Source organism: Mus caroli, unplaced genomic scaffold (assembly GCF_978045245.1).
Source record: "Mus caroli unplaced genomic scaffold, Mus_caroli_1 scaffold_2, whole genome shotgun sequence".
Lineage (NCBI taxonomy): Eukaryota > Metazoa > Chordata > Mammalia > Rodentia > Muridae > Mus > Mus caroli.
In genome coordinates this window covers 23,812,103-23,831,103 of record NW_028227257.1, presented here as the reverse complement: position 1 = coordinate 23,831,103, position 19,001 = coordinate 23,812,103, and the positions used below count along the sequence as shown (strand labels likewise).

Sequence of the window (19,001 nt, the reverse complement as noted above, 5' to 3'; positions counted from 1 at the left end):
CCCCCAGGGCTAGCCTGGGGTTACAGACCCCGGGCCCGGCCAGCCGCCCGAGGGCCAGCATTATTTATCTGGCCTCTCCACCCTCCCTCTGGGTTGCCCTCTTTGCACCCGGCGCCTGGAGCGAGCGCCTCCCGCAGCCCCGCCGCCGCCGCCTCCCGCAGGTCCCGCTCGGGCGCTGCCCCCGCGCCCCCGGCCGCCCCTCGCCGGGGCGGGGCGCGCGGAGGCGGGGGCGCGCGGCGGCCGAGGCGGCGGCGGCGGAGGCAGGCGGGCCAGGCGCGCGTCCGCGGCGCCGTGACTCGGCGGCTCCGCAGCGGCTGCAGCGGGAGGACCCGGCCGGAGCCGCCGCCGCCGCCGCCGCCGCCATCGCAGCCGGGCGGCCGGGCCCCCGCCGCCGGGATGCCGAGGAGCCGGGGCGGCCGCGCTGCGCCGGGCCAGGCCTCGCGCTGGAGCGGCTGGCGGGCCCCGGGGCGGCTGCTGCCGCTGCTGCCCGCGCTCTGCTGCCTCGCGGCGGCGGCGGGGGCCGGGAAGCCGGCCGGGGCGGACGCGCCCTTCGCTGGGCAGGTGGGCAGGCGCGCGGGGTCGAGGCCGGGGCCGGGGCTGGGCAGGGGGCGGCACCGACTGGGCCTGGTTCGGGGTCCCTGGCGCCGGGTCAGCGCGAGGGCCGGGCGGGGCCCGCGGGCCGGGCTCCGTTCAGCACCGCGGACAGAGGCGGCGGGCGGGGGCGGAGCGGAGGGTCGAGGTGGCCGCGGTGACGGTGGGGCGTGTGGCCTGCAAGGCTGTGTGTGAGGGAAACCGTACGCCTCGGAGTAAATAGTAAGCGCAGCCAGTGTGTTGTGGGCTGGAGGAGAAGCCGAGGATGTTGGAGCTGGAGAAGGGGGAGGGAAGAGGGCGAGGAAGGACCGGATCGCGGTCTCGGTAGCTGAAGGGCCGTCGGGATAGGCGAGATCAGCGTGGCCCCACCGGGCATAGCTGAGGCCAACGGACCGTGGGGGGTGGGGGATTACAAGAAGGCACATTTCGGCCCAAGGCAGGAAGTTTTTAACAATTGGAGGTGCTCAGTCAGCCCAGGAGGCGGTGAAGCTGCTCATCACTGGCATGTGCAAGTCGGAGCTCCAAGAGGGGATTGGATGGATGCATGCATAATGCCTGCATGGATACATGCATAATAACAACCGTGCACTATGGGCCAGACTTGGCGCTATGTTTGATAGGAATTAGCTTATTTAACCCCAGGGCGTATCCTGTGAGCTTGTTGTAGCACCTGTCCCCATTTTACAGATGAGGATAGAGACCCTGAGAGCTTAAGCAAATTGCTCAAGGTCACAGAGCTAGTGGGTTAACTCTAGTCTGTTAGTGTTTAAGCCAGGACATATGTCGTATGGGGTCGGGGACAGTTGTACTAATTGTGTTGCTGTCTCCCAGCCTAGAAGCCTGCAATTCTAAAAAAAAAAAAAAAAAACAATAATAGTAATGTTGAACCAGTTAAACGTTGCTGGAGGAAATTGGTGATTGCCTAAATTATCCCGAGAGAAGTGTGTTTGTTAAGTAGACAGGCTGTTTAGAAGAATCTGCCAGAACAGCAGTTTTTAACTGGGCAAGGGACTCAAGGGATCATAAATTCTCTGAAATTTTCTGCTAATTTGTGTTTATATGTGAAAAATGTGTGTTTTTCTAGAAGGGAAGCTCCAGATTTTCCTCAGCCTCTCCAAAGATGGCATGTTTAAAGAAAATTTAGGATGTGTGAAAGAATCCTTTGCCCAGCTAATAGTCTGCCTCTTAAGGGTTTATAATCATTAGCTGACTTTCAATGAAAACTTTCTCTAGTTTGTGCTTTTAGCTCTATCAAAGTGACGTGGTTCATGGCTTTTCACCTTAGCAAAAGCAGGATTCTTCCAGACTTCCTGAGTGTGTGCAGGGTGAGGCAGAAGGGTCTGCCTTGGGGTTTAGTATGTGTGGGCTCTCACCTGACCTTACCCCTGGCGGCTTTGTGACTTTGATCTCTCACCATCTCTGAAGATGGAGCTGAATGAGCTCAACTTGGAGACCTTTTTATGTCTGTGGTATTTTGCACATTAGGAGAATACAGTTTGCTTAGATGTGTCAGGATTAGAAGGGAAGGTTATATTTACACAGCTCTTGTCCATACCAACCTTACAGACTTCTGTTATCCCACCTCTCCCACCCTTCTCCATTCCCAGCCTAAGCTTTCCCATCATGAAGGGACACCTCCCAGAACAGTCACCTAACCTCTGTCTCCAGATGTGGAGTTCTTTCTTTCGTAGAGAAAGGATACCTTCTTTTCTTCTCGGGTCCTGTCCTGTTACTATTCATCCCATCCTTAGATCTCCTGAGCAGTGCTCGTTTGGCCACGGCCTTTGGGAAACAATCCACAGAGCACCCTGATCCCTTTCACAGGTCACACCCGATAGCCTGGAACACAACACCTTGTGTGTGGAGTACTGTTATCTGCACTGACTTACGTTTCTCCACATTGATGTCCCACTGACGTCTTTTCGTCCCCCTTCTCCCAGCCCTCCCCCCATTTGGCATAGCATTTCCTTACCTGAAAGGGTTTAATATGAGCTGCAGCCTGGAAATTTTCTCTTTGCTCTACTTTTACTGGATCACTTATAAAAAATTAAGTCAGACGTGTCCCGGCATGGTCTCTAGGGGCCTCTTGGACTCCTTACCCTTTTCCGTTCAGAGAAGGGACGACTGGCTGTTCCCATCTGCTCTTCCCTATCCCTAAGTGCATTCTCAGGTCTTAGTGGAAGCATGGCCATCCCAGTCCATTTAAAATATCTAATATGCTAGCCAAAACTCCTAGAAATTATTGAGGTAATTTACATCTAATTATCCCTTACTGAACACTGATGGGTGAGACTGCTGGGACCTTACCATTGCTTTTCAGCCTACAGATAATGTTGCTTTCTCCTCTTTCTGGCTTGAGGTCCCTGGAGTCTGACCCCTCCCTATCTCCCCATTAGCGGGCCGTATCTCCCACTGTTCATAGATAATGCATCTCGACTCCAGACAAGTATGCCTCTCATTTACCCTAAGACAGGCTGCCAGGGTTCCCCGGGCATGGTCCTGTGTTGTTCACTGCTGCGCCTCCGCCCATTCATCAGAAACCTCTCCTTAGGGCTCTGGATCACACTTGCCTCTCTCTGGGAAACCCCCTCCCGTCTCCCAGCATTGCTTACTCCTCTCAGGGGAACACTGAGAGGCAGCCCCAGCCATTGTGCCATTAAATTTTTGGAAACACCCATTGTTTAGGGAGGGAAAACGTTATGGATCTCGGGCAAGTTTCTTCTCCACCAAGATCTAACACAGTCCCTAAGCCTGAACACTCATCTGTGTAAGCCTTCTGTTCTTTATGACCAAGGGTTATGCTCATCTGAAACAGGCATGCATAGGCTTATAGGCTTCAAGGTCCCTTCTAAAACCTGTCTTAGGAAACAGGGAGATGGCTTAGCTGGCAAAGTGCTTGCAAGCATGAGACCTGAGTTCACTCCCCAGCACCCATGGAAAAAGCCTGGGGTAGCACCCATTTGTCCCCTCCCCCCATGCAGGGTGGGGAAGAAACAAGCCCCCATGTCCCTGGGGCTTGATGGCTAACCAGTCTATCCTAATTGTTGAACCTCAGGGACTCTCTCTCTCTCTCTCTCTCTCTCTCTCTCTCTCTCTCTCTCACACACACACACACACACACACACACACATAGATACAGATACCACACACACATACTCACAGGCACACACACAGGTACCACACACACACATAGGTACCAAACACACACACTCACAGGCACACACACAGGTTACACCACACACACACACACACACACACACACACACACCTCCCTAGAGGGATGCATTGATTGCCTGGGCTCCCTTTCCCGGATCCGGGGCTCACCCTTCCCGTTATAAGCAGGCGCTTCACAGTTCACCTTTGAGTTCTATCATTGGATGTCATCCAAACAGCAGTGACAGGCAGGGAAGAGGGATTGAGAGGCAGCCATCACCATAGCAATCGCCAAGTAAACACACAGCAGCACTTCACAGTTACTTCTTCAATTGCCTTAAATGAGGTGTCCGAGGGCATAAACCTTGATTGCCAATGATTCAAACCAGAACTTGTCCCTGGCCTCCTGACTTCTAAATTGAAAGTGTTTTTCTTTACTCTCTTTGGCTTTTGATTTTCTATCTCTTGTCTTTCATTACCAAGACAAAAAAAAATTCTTTTGGATTCAGTGGGTTTTTGCTTTTGCTCTCCTGAGCGCTTCTTTTGTATTTTTGTGTGGGGTGGAGGAGGGGTGCTGCCAAGTCTCCGGTTGGCTTCTTGCCTTTGGTTTATCTAAAGCATCCCTTTCTCTTAGTACTCGCTAGGGAGGATCCCCATCTAAGGTTTTGACATTCCTCGGTGCAATTTGATTTTGAGGAAAATCAGAGTAGACAAAGCTAACTAAGCCAGTGAGCTCAGGCCACATGAGTGACAGAGTCTGACTCTGAGACTTGGGGTGTGATGGAGTCCTGCCCATGAGTCCAGTTTTGAGGGATGCGCTCTGAGCAGATAGAGAACACTCTCTGGCTTGCACCTGCAGTCAAGGAGGTGATGAGCCACCTGAGGCTGAGACAGGCCTCTTAAGACACAGTGACAAATTCCTGCAGCCCCAGTGTGTTCAGTATCCTTGTAGCCTCTGGTACATCCCACTCTTGTCTGGGGGTAAAGAGCCCATCAGAAGTTCTCCCTGCTACATGAGCTAAGCCTGTCCTGATGCCTTCCTGTGTTACTGTGGAGTTTCCTAACAGCCTCTGGTTGTGTAAGGAGCTTTGAATGTTCCAGGCACTGTGGTGTATGTGAGATCCTGACCACTGCCTCATAATGGACTCAAGGAAGCTGTGCCCACTTTATGGATGACTAAACAGGGGCTCAGAGAGATGATGGAGCTTCCTCATCAGCTACTCCAGGGACCCACCCACAGCTAACACTAAGGTGACTCTGGATCTCGGTCCCTGTGCTCCGTGCACTCCTCTCTGCCCAAAACTGCCTTGACTCTGCATTACTGAAACCAATGTTTTCCACTTTCACGAATGTCCCACGCCAGACCTTGAAAGGTGATAGTTTAAAGACGAGCAAAATGTACTGCTGGACGTAAACCCTAATTGTATCAAAAGACTTGTGTTAGGAATTGGTTAGCCTTGCAGATAATATGGAATCCTGTGAACTCCCAAATGAGGAAACAGGCTGAAATCACCGTCCCCCTCAGTGTCTGACTCCTAACAGGATACATGCATCTAATCTTCACGCCTGTGTCCAAGTATTCAGGAGTTCTCTTAAAGAATACATGTTGGGCCAGGTGTGGTGGCGCACGCCTTGAATCCCAGCACTTGGAAGGCAGAGGCAGGCGAATTTCTGAGTTCAAGGCCAGCCTGGTCTACAGAGTGAGTTCTAGGACAGCCAGGGCTACACAGAGAAACCCTGTCTCCAAAAGACAAAAAACAAAAAACAAAAAAACAAAACAAAACAAAACAAAAAAAAACAAAGAATATGTGTTGCTTAGTTAGGGTTTCTATTGCTGCGATGAAACGCCGTAGCCAAAAAGCAAGTTGGGAAGGAGAGGGTTTATTTGGCTTATACTTCCAGATCATTGTCCATCATTGGAGAAAGTCAAGACAGGAACTCAGACAGGGCTGGAACCTGGAGGCAGGAGCTGATTCAGAGGCCATAGCTTGGTGTTTTTAATGGCCTACTTTATATTGCTTGTTCAGCCTGCTTTCTTATAGAACCCAGGACTACCAGCCCAGGCATGGCATTGAGATGAATCTCAGATTGAGGAAAACGGTGGAGAATGGAGGGTCAGCACTCCAGGTAGGAGAAACTGGGAACCATAGCTCCTCCTAGGTCCGTGGTGTGTTTAGGAAATACCAGATAGTTGGATCTATCAGAGGCATCAAGTTACTTTATTGTTTCCAGAGGGAAATGGAGGGAGAAGGGGCTGGAAAGGGAAGCTGTGAGTGAACTGTAAGATCGGCTGTGGTCCAGAGTTTAAGGGGCCTCATAGAAGGTATCTGAGCAGAGACGTAGCCTGTTCAGTTCACCGTGATGAGGCTGAGGGATCCCGTTGCACTCGCCCCCAAGCTGCTTTGAGTGGTGGTGATGGCTCAGGGTGTTCTAAGCTCTCTTCAGATATGACCTCTGGTCCTGCCCCCACCCTCACTGAGGAGTCTGCTGTTTTCATTTGTTTATTTTGCAGTAGCATTAGAGCTCTTGACCAGGGCCTCATGCTCGTTCATATTAGCGCCGTACCCTGAGCTACACTGCAGCCCCTGCACAGAGCTTTGAGAACCCAATCATTTGCATTCTCTGGACTTCATTTCTCTCAAGTTTTGATACGTTTTACAGCATGCATTTGTTTTGAAAGTCAACTTTGATCTACACTTTAGTAGTATGCATGGCAATAGCAAAGTCATGTGGGTACTAAATATGTATGTATATGGTTTGGATATCTGTATGCCCATAAGTACATAGATAACATTTTACAAAAGGTTATGTATGTAGCTCTAACAAAGCATAGAAAAACAGACATTGTTACACAACTTTTACTAACAATGAGTACTTTTTAAACCCAGGTCTGTCCCACAGACATTTAAGTGTCTCCTTCACTTTTTTATCTCCCCACCAGCCTGAGAACAGTAACCCAGCCCAGCCAGTCCCTGAGCTGAGCACTTGGCTGCTCTCCTCACTGCCTTACACATCTGTCTCAGGCTAAACTTCCTCGTCTCTCATTTCACTCCAGAAACTTCCCGCCTGAGCAACTACTTACCTAATCCTCTATGAAGGAGTCAGAAAGATGTTTTAAAAATAAATGTGTGTGGCTCTCGCTGTATATAGTGACACACACCTTTAAACCCCACCACTTGGTAGGCAGAGGCAGGTGGGTCTCTGCATAGCAAGTTCCAGACTAGCCAGAGTTACATAGTGGGGACCGCTTCTTAAAAAAGAAAAAATATATATATATACATACATATATATGATCTTATATGATCTGTGTATAAAGTCAAATCACATTCCCTAATTGTCACACTTGGTAGAGTGCTTGCTTGTGAAGTGTGCAGGGAGCCCTAGGATTCGTACCCAGCACTGTATAGACCAGCTGTGGTGATACACGCCTGTAATCCCGGGACTTGGAAGGTGGAGGCAGGAAGACCAAGAAGTTCTAGGTCATATTCATGTAGTTTGAGGCCAGCCTAGACTACAGGAAACTGTCTCTCTCGCTCTCTTTTTCCCTCCCCCTCTCTCCTCTCCCTTCCCCCTCTCTCACACACACCACATACATGCACACAAAAGGCTGGCAAGATGGTTCACTGGGTAAAGGTCTGTGCTGTCTGATGACGCACAGCTGGTGGCATGAGTTTGATCCTCATAATTTACATAAAGGTCAAAAGGGAGAATGTCACAAAGTTGTCTTGTGACTTCCACTCCAGTGCCATGGTATATATGCTTACACATATGCACATATACATAGACACAGAGATAGACAGACAGAAACAGAGACAGGGAGATGGGAGAAATAATAAGAATGAATAAATAAAAATGTAAAATAAAAGTTAAAAAGTAAAACTGACACAGCACAGATTATAGCCCATGTCCTGTTACCCATGAGCACGGCTGTACGCACTGTTGTCCCTGTTGACCCAGTTACCCATGGGCTTACAGCGTGGTGTGAGCGGTAGCTATAGAGACAGTAAACATGCCACTGCCGAGCATTCCAATTAGACCGTCTTGTTCCCACGCTCCTCTGGCTTAAATGGCTTTTAGGACAAAGACTAACTCAATATTACTAAACTACTACTAATTTTTAAAAAGGACTTATTTATGTTTATTTTTATGTATGGGCATTTCGCTGCATGGATGCCTTTGTACTTCAGGTATGCAGTGTCCTCAAAATCCAGAAGAGGGAACTATCTTCCCTGAGACTGGAGTTACAGACCTCTGTGAGCTGTCTTGTGGATGCTGGAAACTAAATCTGGGTCCTCTAAAAAGAGTAGCTAGTGCTCTTAACCATCTTTCCAGCCACAACTGCTACCAATTTTTTATTATGGAAAACTTTCAAATATGCACAAAAGTAGAAAGAACACTATGGTGAGCCGCTTGGACCCAGCAGCCACCAGTCGGCCATGTGTCACCCCGGAGACCTTCGCTGAGCGCTTCCCAGTCTCAGACTTCTGTTTTTCAAGCCACTTTTTTCATTGGTTGCTAGACTCCGACCACCTTGGCCCACTCTCTGCTTCTCTAGTCTACAAACACCTTCCCTTTAAGAGATTGAATGGGACCATCTTTTTTCCTGAAATGATCAGTTTTTTAGTTTTCGCCTGGCCTCATCACAGGGCGCAGCTGAGATGTTATATAGTCGGAGGCGGGGACTTCCCTGACGTCACAGCTGAATATCTCTGACATGCGCACACAGCACCTTGTCCTGGTCTTTCACATATCACAGTTGGAATGTTTAATACTTCCGCATCTCTCTCCCACACCAGGCTGTGGGCTCACAGCAAGAGTTCAGCGAGGGCTGCAGTCATGTAAAGCCTTGCCGATGCTGTAGCGTGAGACAGACTCTCCGTCAGGGATGTCATGGTACCACGAGGAGAACCAAGGACATCCACTAAACCTGGGACCTATGGGGTGGGATGAAAGGCACATTTTGAAGGATATCCAATAGTTCAGCAGGACAAGGCCAGGATGCAAATAAATGTGGTATTCTATCGTGAAAACGAGGCATGGACTGCAAGGTGTGTTCAGGCAACATAGAGAGGATGTGTTCAGGCTCGATAGAGAGAGAGGATGGGGAGTTTGGGAAAGGGTGATAAGAAGGGGCTTGAAGCTTGTTGATATCTGGGCTTAGACTTTACAACTGGCATTGAGGAACCAGAGGATGGACTCCACACTCAACGCCCCCTGAACTCAAATAAAGAAAACTTACAAACTAGGTAGAGGTTATTGAGCTCAGCCATTTTCCCATTAAAGAAACAGACTTAACTGCTGCTCTTTGTCTCCTCTCTCCTTGTCCCTTAACTCATCAGTAAGGAACCAGGAGGGCAATGGGAAGACCAGGCCTCCTCCCTCCTTAGAGTGAGTGGGGATGTGGCCACTCTCCTGGCCTTGGTCAGAGGCCTTCCCAGAATTAGAAAAGGGACATCCCGGTGCTGACCCAAAACCCCAAATGGACCACGTCCTCAAGCCTGGTGATTGTCTGGCTTGTGGTGGCCTCTTGGGAGTGGGCCAAGGACATTGTGTAGAGCTCCTGGGAATTCCCAGTAGTGCACTTACCACCCACTCAAGAGCCGATGGCAGCCAACAGACAACGCTGTACCATTAAGGTGTTTGTCAAGAAGCTCAGCTGGGTGTTGTGGGCGATCCTGAGGGCCCTTTTTAGACTGGCTGGAGCTGAAGAGGAAGGAGAGAGAGAGGGAGGGGGAAGAGGGAGAGAAGAGACAGAAACAGCGTTTGGAAGCAACGTAGAACTAGAGTGGGAATGTGGCAGGACAAAAGGAACCCTCCCGGGAGGCAAGACCCTGGACCCCATTTCTGACTCCCTTGCTAACTTGCTCTGCAGTTTTAAATAAGTGATTTCTCCTCCTTGCATTTTCAGTTTTCTCTTCTGCAAAACATGCATGTGAAATTACAGGGTCTTTTAAGTATTCCCGTGCTGTGCATTTCCTGGATCCTTGGATGCTTGTGTATCCAGAAGGAAGTTTTTAAAAGTAGTTCTAACACGGGGGTGGGAGGAGCAGCAAAGGTCCTCAGTTACAAGGCTGGAGGAGAAAGCTTTTAGTGGGACGGGAATTCAGGGGAACTGCCCAGTGATCAAGCAGATCATGGAGAGGTCACCAGAGAGATTGAAACAGCAATGGTGGCCAAGGATGTAGTCACTGTATTGCAGAGTGTAGGCACAAGGACCTGGTGACACTATGTATCAGAATTAAAGCTTTATGTTCATGTATTAATTTTCTGTTGCTGCTACAACAAATTGCCACAAATTTAGTTAATTAAAATAATCTAGCTATTAGATTATTGGAAGATCCTTAATCCCATCAGGACAGTCTCTCTTGCTCCATGGCATTCACAGGCTTTGGGAATGTGGATGTGAACATTTTCAAAGACCATTCTTCTCTGATTCTTCATGTCACTGAGGCCCCTTCACGATTCTTTTATCATGCTTTGTCACCAGATGAGGAACATGATGCAGGAAGAAGTTAAGTCATTTGCCCGAAGGCACCCAACTAGGTTAGGTGATATTCATTATATGGCAGGATGTAGGTCCCAAATGATGTCTTCAGATGGGACCCTATCCAGTCCCACTGGTGTAAAGAGAATTAGCGTGACTCTCTGGAGAAGGCTTCCTAAGATCTCGAGTCTCTTGTATGCTAGGGACATGCTCTGCCCCTGGGCCAATCCTGAGTCTGCATCAATTCTCATGAATTTACATGGCCGGTTCCCTCTACTTTAAGGTCTCTTACTCAAATGTCCGGGACCTTCTGTGGCCACATTCTATTAAATAGCCGTCCCAGAATCCTCCGTCTCCATGGCTTGCATTACTCTTCACTATATTTATTGCTATTGATTCTCCCCCTAGATGACAAGTAGCAAGTAGCAGGAGTCTTTTGTCCTGTTACATCTCTACAGAACCCAGTTCTTAGTACGTTGCTCAATAAATATCAATGGGGCTGGACTGATGGCTCAGCAGATCTTGCAGAGGCCCCAGGTTCAGTTTCCAGCATCCTCATGGTGGCTCACCTGTAACTCCAGTTCAGTGGGGTGCAATACTCCTTCTGATCTCTGTGGGATCCTGCATATGTATGGTGCACATTCATACACACTCAGGCACACACAGACACACACCTGAAGCAAATATTTAAAATGTTACAAGGTTATAAACAAATACTGGATGAATGGACAGAAGCAAGTGGATTTGAGCCAGAGAGATGGCTCAGGGGTTAAGAGCACCGACTGAGCAGGGCGTGGTGGCACACGCCTTTAATCCCAGCACTCGGGAGGCAGAGGCAGGCAGATTTCTGAGTTCGAGGCCAGCCTGGTCTACAAAGTGAGTTCCAGGACAGCCAAGGCTACACAGAGAAACCCTGTCTCGGAAAAAAAAAAAAAAAAAAGCACCGACTGCTCTTCCAGAGGTCCTGAGTTCAATTCCCAACAATCACATGGTGGCTCACAACCATCTGTAATGGGATCCAATGCCTTCTTCTGGTGTATCTGAGAGAGCGACAGTGTACTCATATATGTAAAATAATAATAATAAAAGAAAGAAACAGGTGGATTTGATGTTTGGGAGGCAGTACTAATACTTGTTGGTAAAACCGGGTATGAGGAGTAAGGATGAGCAAGGAATCATGGATGGGTCATATGAGGCCTCCAGTCTGAAGACCTGATCAAGTAAGGGTTCCATATTCTGACATAGACATTGTCTTATGTTGTGTCCGGCCAGCAGATCACAGCCTGGGTTCTAGCCTGGAAAGGCATTTTGGAAACCTGGAAGAGAAGAGGGGCTAGGCGGCGAGAGAAGGGAATGAAGCTAAGACAAGATTCTGATCAAAGCTCAATTTTACTATTTCCAGACACTCAGTTATAAAGGAAGGGGGAGGGAACCCGATTTCCCGCCAAGTAACTCAGGGTCCAGTAGCAGGACAAACACGTGTGTGCCTCCTCCAAGCAGCAAAGCGACAGGGTTCAGCAGTAGGCGTGGCAGGACGAATGAGCAGGAGGCTCCACCCTTGAGCAAGCAGGTTCAAGCAGGTGGGGGGAGACCACAGTCTTAGGTGGAGTTTCTGCTGCTGTGATAAACACTGACCAAAAGCAACCTAAGGAGGAAAAGTTACACACTGATCATTATCCATTAAGAAGGGAGGCCGGGTCCAGAGACCTGGAGCTAAGAACTGAAACAGAAGCCACAGAGGATACCATTGACTGGATTGCTCCCTACCTCCCCCCATTGCTCAGCCCTCTTTCTTATCCCACTCCTGACCTACCCAGGGGTGGCACCACCTCCAATGTGGTGGCCTTCCCACATCAACCAGTAGTCAAGAAGGTAACCCTGCAGACTTCCCTGCAGGCTAATAACCCTCGCCCCGATGCAGGCACTTCCTTAATTGAAGTTCCCTCTTGGAGAATGACTCTAGCTTGTGTCAGGTTCACTGAAGACTAGGAGCACAGGAGCCACAACACAATGAACAGTGATCTGAGAACTTAGGAGTCCCGGGAGGGGAAAAGCTGCCAGACCACAAGGAAAGCCTAAATCCTGCCACCTATGAGCTTGGTGACCCTGGGTAACCACTTACTCTGTCTAAATCTCAGTTTTCTCATCTGCAGCTGGGGATCACCCTCTTCCTCCCTGTGGAGTGCAACCTACTGAGTGCTGAGCACAGTGCCAAGAGCATAGTAGGCACTCTGATAATGACATCTATGATCATTACTGTAATTAGGTCATCTCTGACTGCCAAAACGTTGTTTCAGCTCGAGTCAAGATCTGTGTCCCGCAATCTCTCATCTCATTCTGCCCTCTGTACCAACAAACAGCTCTCCTTCCTTCATGAAGTCACATTCTCCGTGAGACCCTTCTCCTTCACCTGAATGTCCCTCGTGTGTCCTTGCAGGAGGGTCCCTGGTTTACTTGCTTTCCTTTGGGGAGTTCCACTTTTATTTTTTTTTCTTTAGATAGGACAATGGACCCCATTACCTCATCAAGCAGGGAAAACCAAAGCACAGCTGATAAATTTCAGAAAATATTTTTTCTACCTTTAATAGATACCAGGATTTTTGCTGGGATGGGACTTGAAACTCTTGTAATATTGGAGCCTGTGCTTTGTCCCTGATGCTCACATGAGCACCTAGGCTATGGATTTAATTGCCAAAACTGTGTATCTCTGTGTTGTTGTTGTTGTTGTTATAATTGTTTGTGTGTGTGTAGGTACACATGTATGTACATGCATACTCATGCATGAATATGTCCATGTATGTGTATGTACGCACACAGAGGTCAGAGATCAACTGAGAGTGTCCTACTTCAGGAGCGATGTACCTTGTGCTTTGAGACAGGGTTTCTCACTAGCCTGGAGTTAGGCTAGGCTGGTTGGTCACAGAGCCCTGGAGCCCTGCCTGTGTCTGCCTCGCCAGTACAGGGATTAGAAACATACATCACTACAGCCAGCATTTGCATTCGGTTTCTCAGAATCTAACTCTGGTCCCCCTGCTTGGGCTGTACTGACTGAGCTTGCCCTACCTCTCCAGACCCCAGACGCTGTGATTACATCTTTGAGTCTCTCCTCCTCATTCTAACCCAGATCCCCAAATCAGACACCTTACTATCTGGTCCTTCTTGATAGACCCCACCACCAATCCTTCTGAGGATGCCAGCAGGCACTTGGCTCCTAACCAGACACCTGACCATCCTCCAACTCCTTCTGTCATCTGGACCATCTGAATAGATGCGATGCTCTCGCATGGCCCGGGGACCATCTGTTGTAACTGATCCAGCTTCTCACTCCTCCCCAGCCTGTCTTGGTTTTTCAAGTGTGCTCTCCCAGTTATCTTCTCTTCCCACCCCCATCGCTTTGTTTAATCAATCTCACAACCGCCTCTGCTGTCTGTGTCTCCCTTCTCTCTAAGGACCACATTTCCCTCTCCATATCCTCTGATCTTCTCTTCCTGAGATCATCACCCAGCTCTGGCTCCTTCAGGACTGAAATCCCGCCCTGCGGCCAGCAGACCAATCACACTGCTCTGTCTATGATCTCCACATCTTTGGTTCAGCCCAGCTATTTTGGTCGGCTGTACCTGCAATTCTTCTCACTTTCCTCTGGGTTTTACACCTCTTTTGGCACTTAGAAGGTGGCAGACATCTTAGAGTTAGTTAACTGCTGTCAAGGTTAGACGTCTGCCATGGCTGGTGATTGATTAATGGGTCAGGGTATAAAAAGATGGAAGGTAAGCCATTCCATTTAAAACGGAAGGAGGCTTGCTTCTTTTAGTGGGCTTTATCTTTGTTCTTTTCTTTAGATAGGACAATGGACCCCACTGCCTCTTCAAACAGGGAAAACCAAAGCACAGCTGATAAATTTCAGAAAATATTTTTTCTACCTTTATCAGATACCAAGATTGACCCTGGGTGTCTTCTTGTCCATTCCTTATTAAGCCTTGCACTCAGACAGTGCTTCCCAGACCAACTGCTCACTCATTCACTTGTTCGTGAACTTACTGACTACTGAATCAGACACTGTGCTAAATACTGTGGCAGGTTTAAAAAAAAAAAAAAAAAGACAGCCTTTGTTCCCCAGGAACTCAATGTAGATGGAGAAAACAGATCCGGTCAGTGAATGGGTGTGGGCATTGTAGTAACTACATTTATCAGTGTGCGCAAATGACTTCAGGAATAAAGAGGGCTGCCTAGCTCTACCAAGGGTTTCTAAGAAAAGTTTAATGAAAATGGGGATATTTGAGGTAGACTTTGAAGGATGAATAGGAGTTTGCTACCACGTATCAAGAGAATGGGGTTTGTAGCTATCGGGACAAGCTTGGAAGTATGAAAGGGCAGAGTGGGTGGTGGTGTGTGTTGATGTTATCAGAGACTTCTTCCTAGAGAAGTCAGAGGAGCTGGTGAGTGTCAGAGGCTGGGTAAACAGAGGATGCAGGAGTTTACTAGTCTCTGGTTCATGCTCCTTAGCAGAGAGATACAGAACAGGGTCTTAATGCTTTGGTGACAGGACTCAACCTGGGAACAGACTTTAGAGCAGGTGAGTGGGTGGGTGACTCATCTACTCCCAGCCATTCCCACCTGTCAGTATTTCAGTTTGTGGCTGGTCCTAGGCCAAAGGTCAAGTCCCAAGAGATTCTTTGTAACATAACTGCTTTGAGACTAGACCACTGCTTGCCTCCTCTTTCCTTTCCCTCCCTCCTCCTAACCTTACCGTCCTCCCTCCTCCCAACCTCATCCCTTCCCCTCACCCAAAGCTCTAGCCACTTTTACTTATTTCTCAGAATATACCACCCATACCTGCTGGATAGTTCAAATCTCATTTCCACCTGGATATCTTCTATGACCTCCCCTTTCTCCTCTTCCCTCCACCTCCATGACCAGACATCCCCCTTTTCTCCCATAGACCCCTCTCCATACTTGCTCTGTAATGCGAAGTTTTCACCACAGGTTAACCTACCAGTTTGTGAGTTCCAGAGCCTTGCACAGAGCCTGGCATGTGGTAAAGTTTTGATAATGTTTGTTGAGTGATATGATGAACAATTAAAGTATGTGAACTCTGTCCCAGGCACTGGATATATAGAGATGGAGAGAGCCTTCCAACAGGGAGCTTAGACTCTGGTGGATAGTGGTGTGTGATGATTGAAACCCAATATTATAAGATCTATACGATCTATAATAGGGGGTTAGAGAGTACCGAGGAGAGAGGAAAATCACTTAGCCTGGGAAGTCTTCCAGGGGTAGTAACTTATGAATTGAACATTAAAATATGAAAAGCTTTTGCCAAACTAAGAATGCTAGGCAAAGAGAAATGTACATGCAGAGATGTAAGAGAATCGGTGTTGAGGGACTGTGAGTGTGATGCTCTGCAGCATCACTCTGGAGGGAAAACATGTTTTAGACGCCGGAGATGAGGGGAGTAAGGCTGTCGCTCTTTTGCGGATGTCACAAGACTATTATCCTGGCAATTTGGCTTTTAATCAGTTTTATCACAAGGCCGTGAAGATGTTATAGTCACCTTTTGTGAAAGGTAAGAGTCACTTACAGTTTCTGGCAGCTGCCTTCTAGAAGTGGTCTCATCTGGCTTACAATAAGGACATTCACAACAGAGTTGTTTGGCTAGAAACAAAACCCAAAAGCTCTTGGGCTAAGGATGTAGCTCAGATGGTCCAGTGCTTGCCAGCATGCAGGAAGCCTTGGGTTTGATCCCCAGAGCCCCAGAAAACTGGGCACGGCAGCAGACACCAATAATCCCAACATGCCTTGGAGGCAGGAGGATCAGAAAGTTCGAAGTCATCCTTGCCTATGTAGCAAACCCAGAGCCAGCCCGGTGCACATGAGAAGGTGCCCGTGAGAACGGGACAATCCTGTTTCCCAAGGTGTCTTCTCCGCTGTCACTCATCAGCATTCAGGATGACCCTCTGGGACAGGCAGAGAACAGGCAGCAAGCCTGGCATCTGGGGAGGCTCCCAACTCACTGAGAATGGGGCTGTGTTGCTCATTTCCTGGGAGATGGTGTGGGACTCGGTGCTCTCGTTTCTTCTGGTTTCCATTCCCTCTTACCTTCTGGGGATGCGGTCAGCTCTTGTTCCTTACTATGCTCTGGTTTCTCTGCACATTTGACCTTCCCCCAGACTTCTTTTAGTCTCTTGCTCTTTTTATAGTCTCTGTCTCTGTCTGTCTGTCTGTCTCTCTCTGTGTGTCTCTCTCTTCTTTGTAGTGCTTGAGATTGAACTCAGGGCCCTTGTGCTTCCTAGTCAAGAGCTCAGCCACTGAGTCACATCCTCTGCCTCCTCTGCCATCCCCCCTTTTGGTTTTTTTGTTTTGTTTTGGTTTGGTTTTGTTTTTTGTTGTCTTTTAAGAAAATGATTCTTTGAGGAAGAAAAATTTGGAAAACAGAAAAACTTGGAAAACAGAAAAGCACAAAAGAAGGCCTCCATGGTATTCTACCCCAAAAGATATTCAATTAGGTTGGTTTTGATTGTTGTGGTTTAATTTTGGAGGGGGCTGAGGCTGTAGTTGAGTAGTAGAGTGTATATTAGCCTACAAAAAGCCCTGAGTTCAATCCCTAGTGCACACATGTGGGCACACATACACGCAAACAGGCACACACACATATGTGCGCCACGCGCACACACACGCACGCACACATGCACTGCTGACATCAACTCAGACCTTCAGGAAGTTGGCAGGACCAGAACAAAGACCTAACAACCCTTCGCCTGCATCTCAATTGTTAGCATTTCACTGCATTCAATTCATCTGGCTATCTTTTTCTCTCTCTCAAAATATATTTACGCGTTTATTTCAGAACCCATTAGGCACCAGTTGCAGATACCACACATTCTTATGTAAGCCTTCAATGTGTATTTCTGAAAGGCAAGAAATTCTCTTACATAATAGTTTTTTCTATGCATTTATTATTTATCTATATATAAGGACTATGTTGCTTTGCTTATTTATAATTGTTTGTAATGGATTGCTTTGTGTGTTGGGTGGTTAGCAATGAAGACTATATATATATTCTCCTGCCAACAGCTATGGCGCAGTGTGATGCTACATCAGATTGACTTTAGGCATAGCTTGCTTTCGGTTGACAGCTGGGGAGGGAGCCAATCAGAGCTAGATTTTCTGGATGTTCGCTTGACCATATCTGCCGGGTGGAATGAAGGAGGAAGAAATCAGAATGTGGGTCCACAAGGCCTCTGGTAAAGTGGTTTCTAGTTTTAAGGGCAAGTCTCTGCCACAGAAAACGGAACTTCTCCAGTATAACGCATCGTTTTCTTTCGCATGTCTTTCAGAACTGGTTAAAATCATATGGCTATCTGCTTCCCTATGAGTCTCGGGCATCTGCGTTGCATTCTGGGAAGGCCTTGCAGTCTGCGGTATCCACTATGCAGCAGTTTTACGGGATCCCAGTCACCGGTGTGTTGGATCAGACAACAATCGAGTAAGATTTGCATAGGGCATTATGCCTTTGAACCTTCTGGGCTCTATTCACATTTGTCATGGTGGTACCATGCCCATCCTACGTCCTTAAACGTCTGCACTGCCTTCTTGGGAGAGAATACCAAAGACTGCCCTTTCACAGATCTGTTTCTGGGTCATCTACCTGTCCCCACCCCACCCCCCATTTTAACTTTAAGCTGTGTGACAGGAGACAAATCGCTTAGCTAGGCCTCAGTTTTCTTGTCAGTGCAACGAGGGAGTGGGTTACAATTCCTAGTTCCAATAGGCTCTGTAAGTCGCCCTCTGGGGTGTGCACGTCTAACTTGATCCAGAGAACTGTGGGGCGATCACAGGCTGGCAGTTCTTGTTCTGCTTTTCCCATTTACCGAACACCTGCTGAGTGCCTGCAGTGCGGGCACCGTGCTTAGCCCTAGCCTCCTACTCAGCTGTTTTATGACAAACACAGTCATCTGGCCACGCCATCCTAGGGCTCGGAAACACACGAACCCGAGGGAGATGCCAAGAAGGCAGTAACAGAAATCCAACCGCGAGAATGGTCCTCATCACTTAGAGCACCGAGGAGGGACTGAAGAGGTTCACAAAGCCAGCCTAGAAGCTGTGGTCAGAGGGACCGGGGGTGGGGGGTGAGGGGGGGGTGAAGGGGAGGGGGAGGGGGGAATCACTAGGGGAAGTGGCGTCACAGCAGTGGAGGGGGCGTGGCCAGCAGAGTTAGCTGTAGAGTAGTCAAAGAGAAAGGTGCCCGAAAGGCTTTGCTGAGTTTAGGAATCAAGAGGTTGCATAAAAGCTCCCGGGAATGGTGAAAAGAAAGTCAGGGGCAATGAGGGGAGGAGACACGAGCCCAAACGTGGCGCTTTTGAGAAGACCTTTGAGAAGCCTGAGAACAAATAGAAGAGGAAAAGATTGGTGGTAGCCAGAAAGGGAAGGTGTTTTTAACTTGTTTTTCATGGGGAGAAAGCTAGACCAGTGACGTGGCTCACTGGGTAAAGGTGTTCCTTAGGGCCCCAGAATCCCTGTAATAGTGGAAAGAGAAAACTATCTCCAGAGTCCTTCACTTGTGCACACTGCACACACACACACACACACACACACACACACACGCGCGCGCGCGCGCACACACACACACAGAGAAGAGAGAGAGAGAGAGGTGGTTCAGCGTTTAAGAGCACTTACCCATTTACCACTCTTGCCAAATACCCAGGTTCGATTCCCAGCACCCACATGGCAGCTCACAACCTTCTATGACCCCAATTCCAGGGTCCAATATCTCTGA

The 19,001-nt window shown here is 48.6% G+C and overlaps 1 protein-coding gene across 1 annotated transcript in view; it reads left to right on the top strand.

Annotated features, from left to right (window-relative positions):
* The first annotated feature begins 269 nt into the window (after positions 1-269).
* Positions 270-19,001, top strand: part of Mmp24 (matrix metallopeptidase 24) — a 42,073-nt gene continuing 23,341 nt past the window's right edge. Inside the window, exons 1-2 of the mRNA XM_021186572.3 lie at positions 270-561; positions 17,563-17,711. Of these exons, the coding sequence (XP_021042231.1) occupies positions 397-561; positions 17,563-17,711 (314 nt within the window). The 5' untranslated portion in view covers positions 270-396. The remainder of the gene's footprint in view (positions 562-17,562; positions 17,712-19,001) is intronic.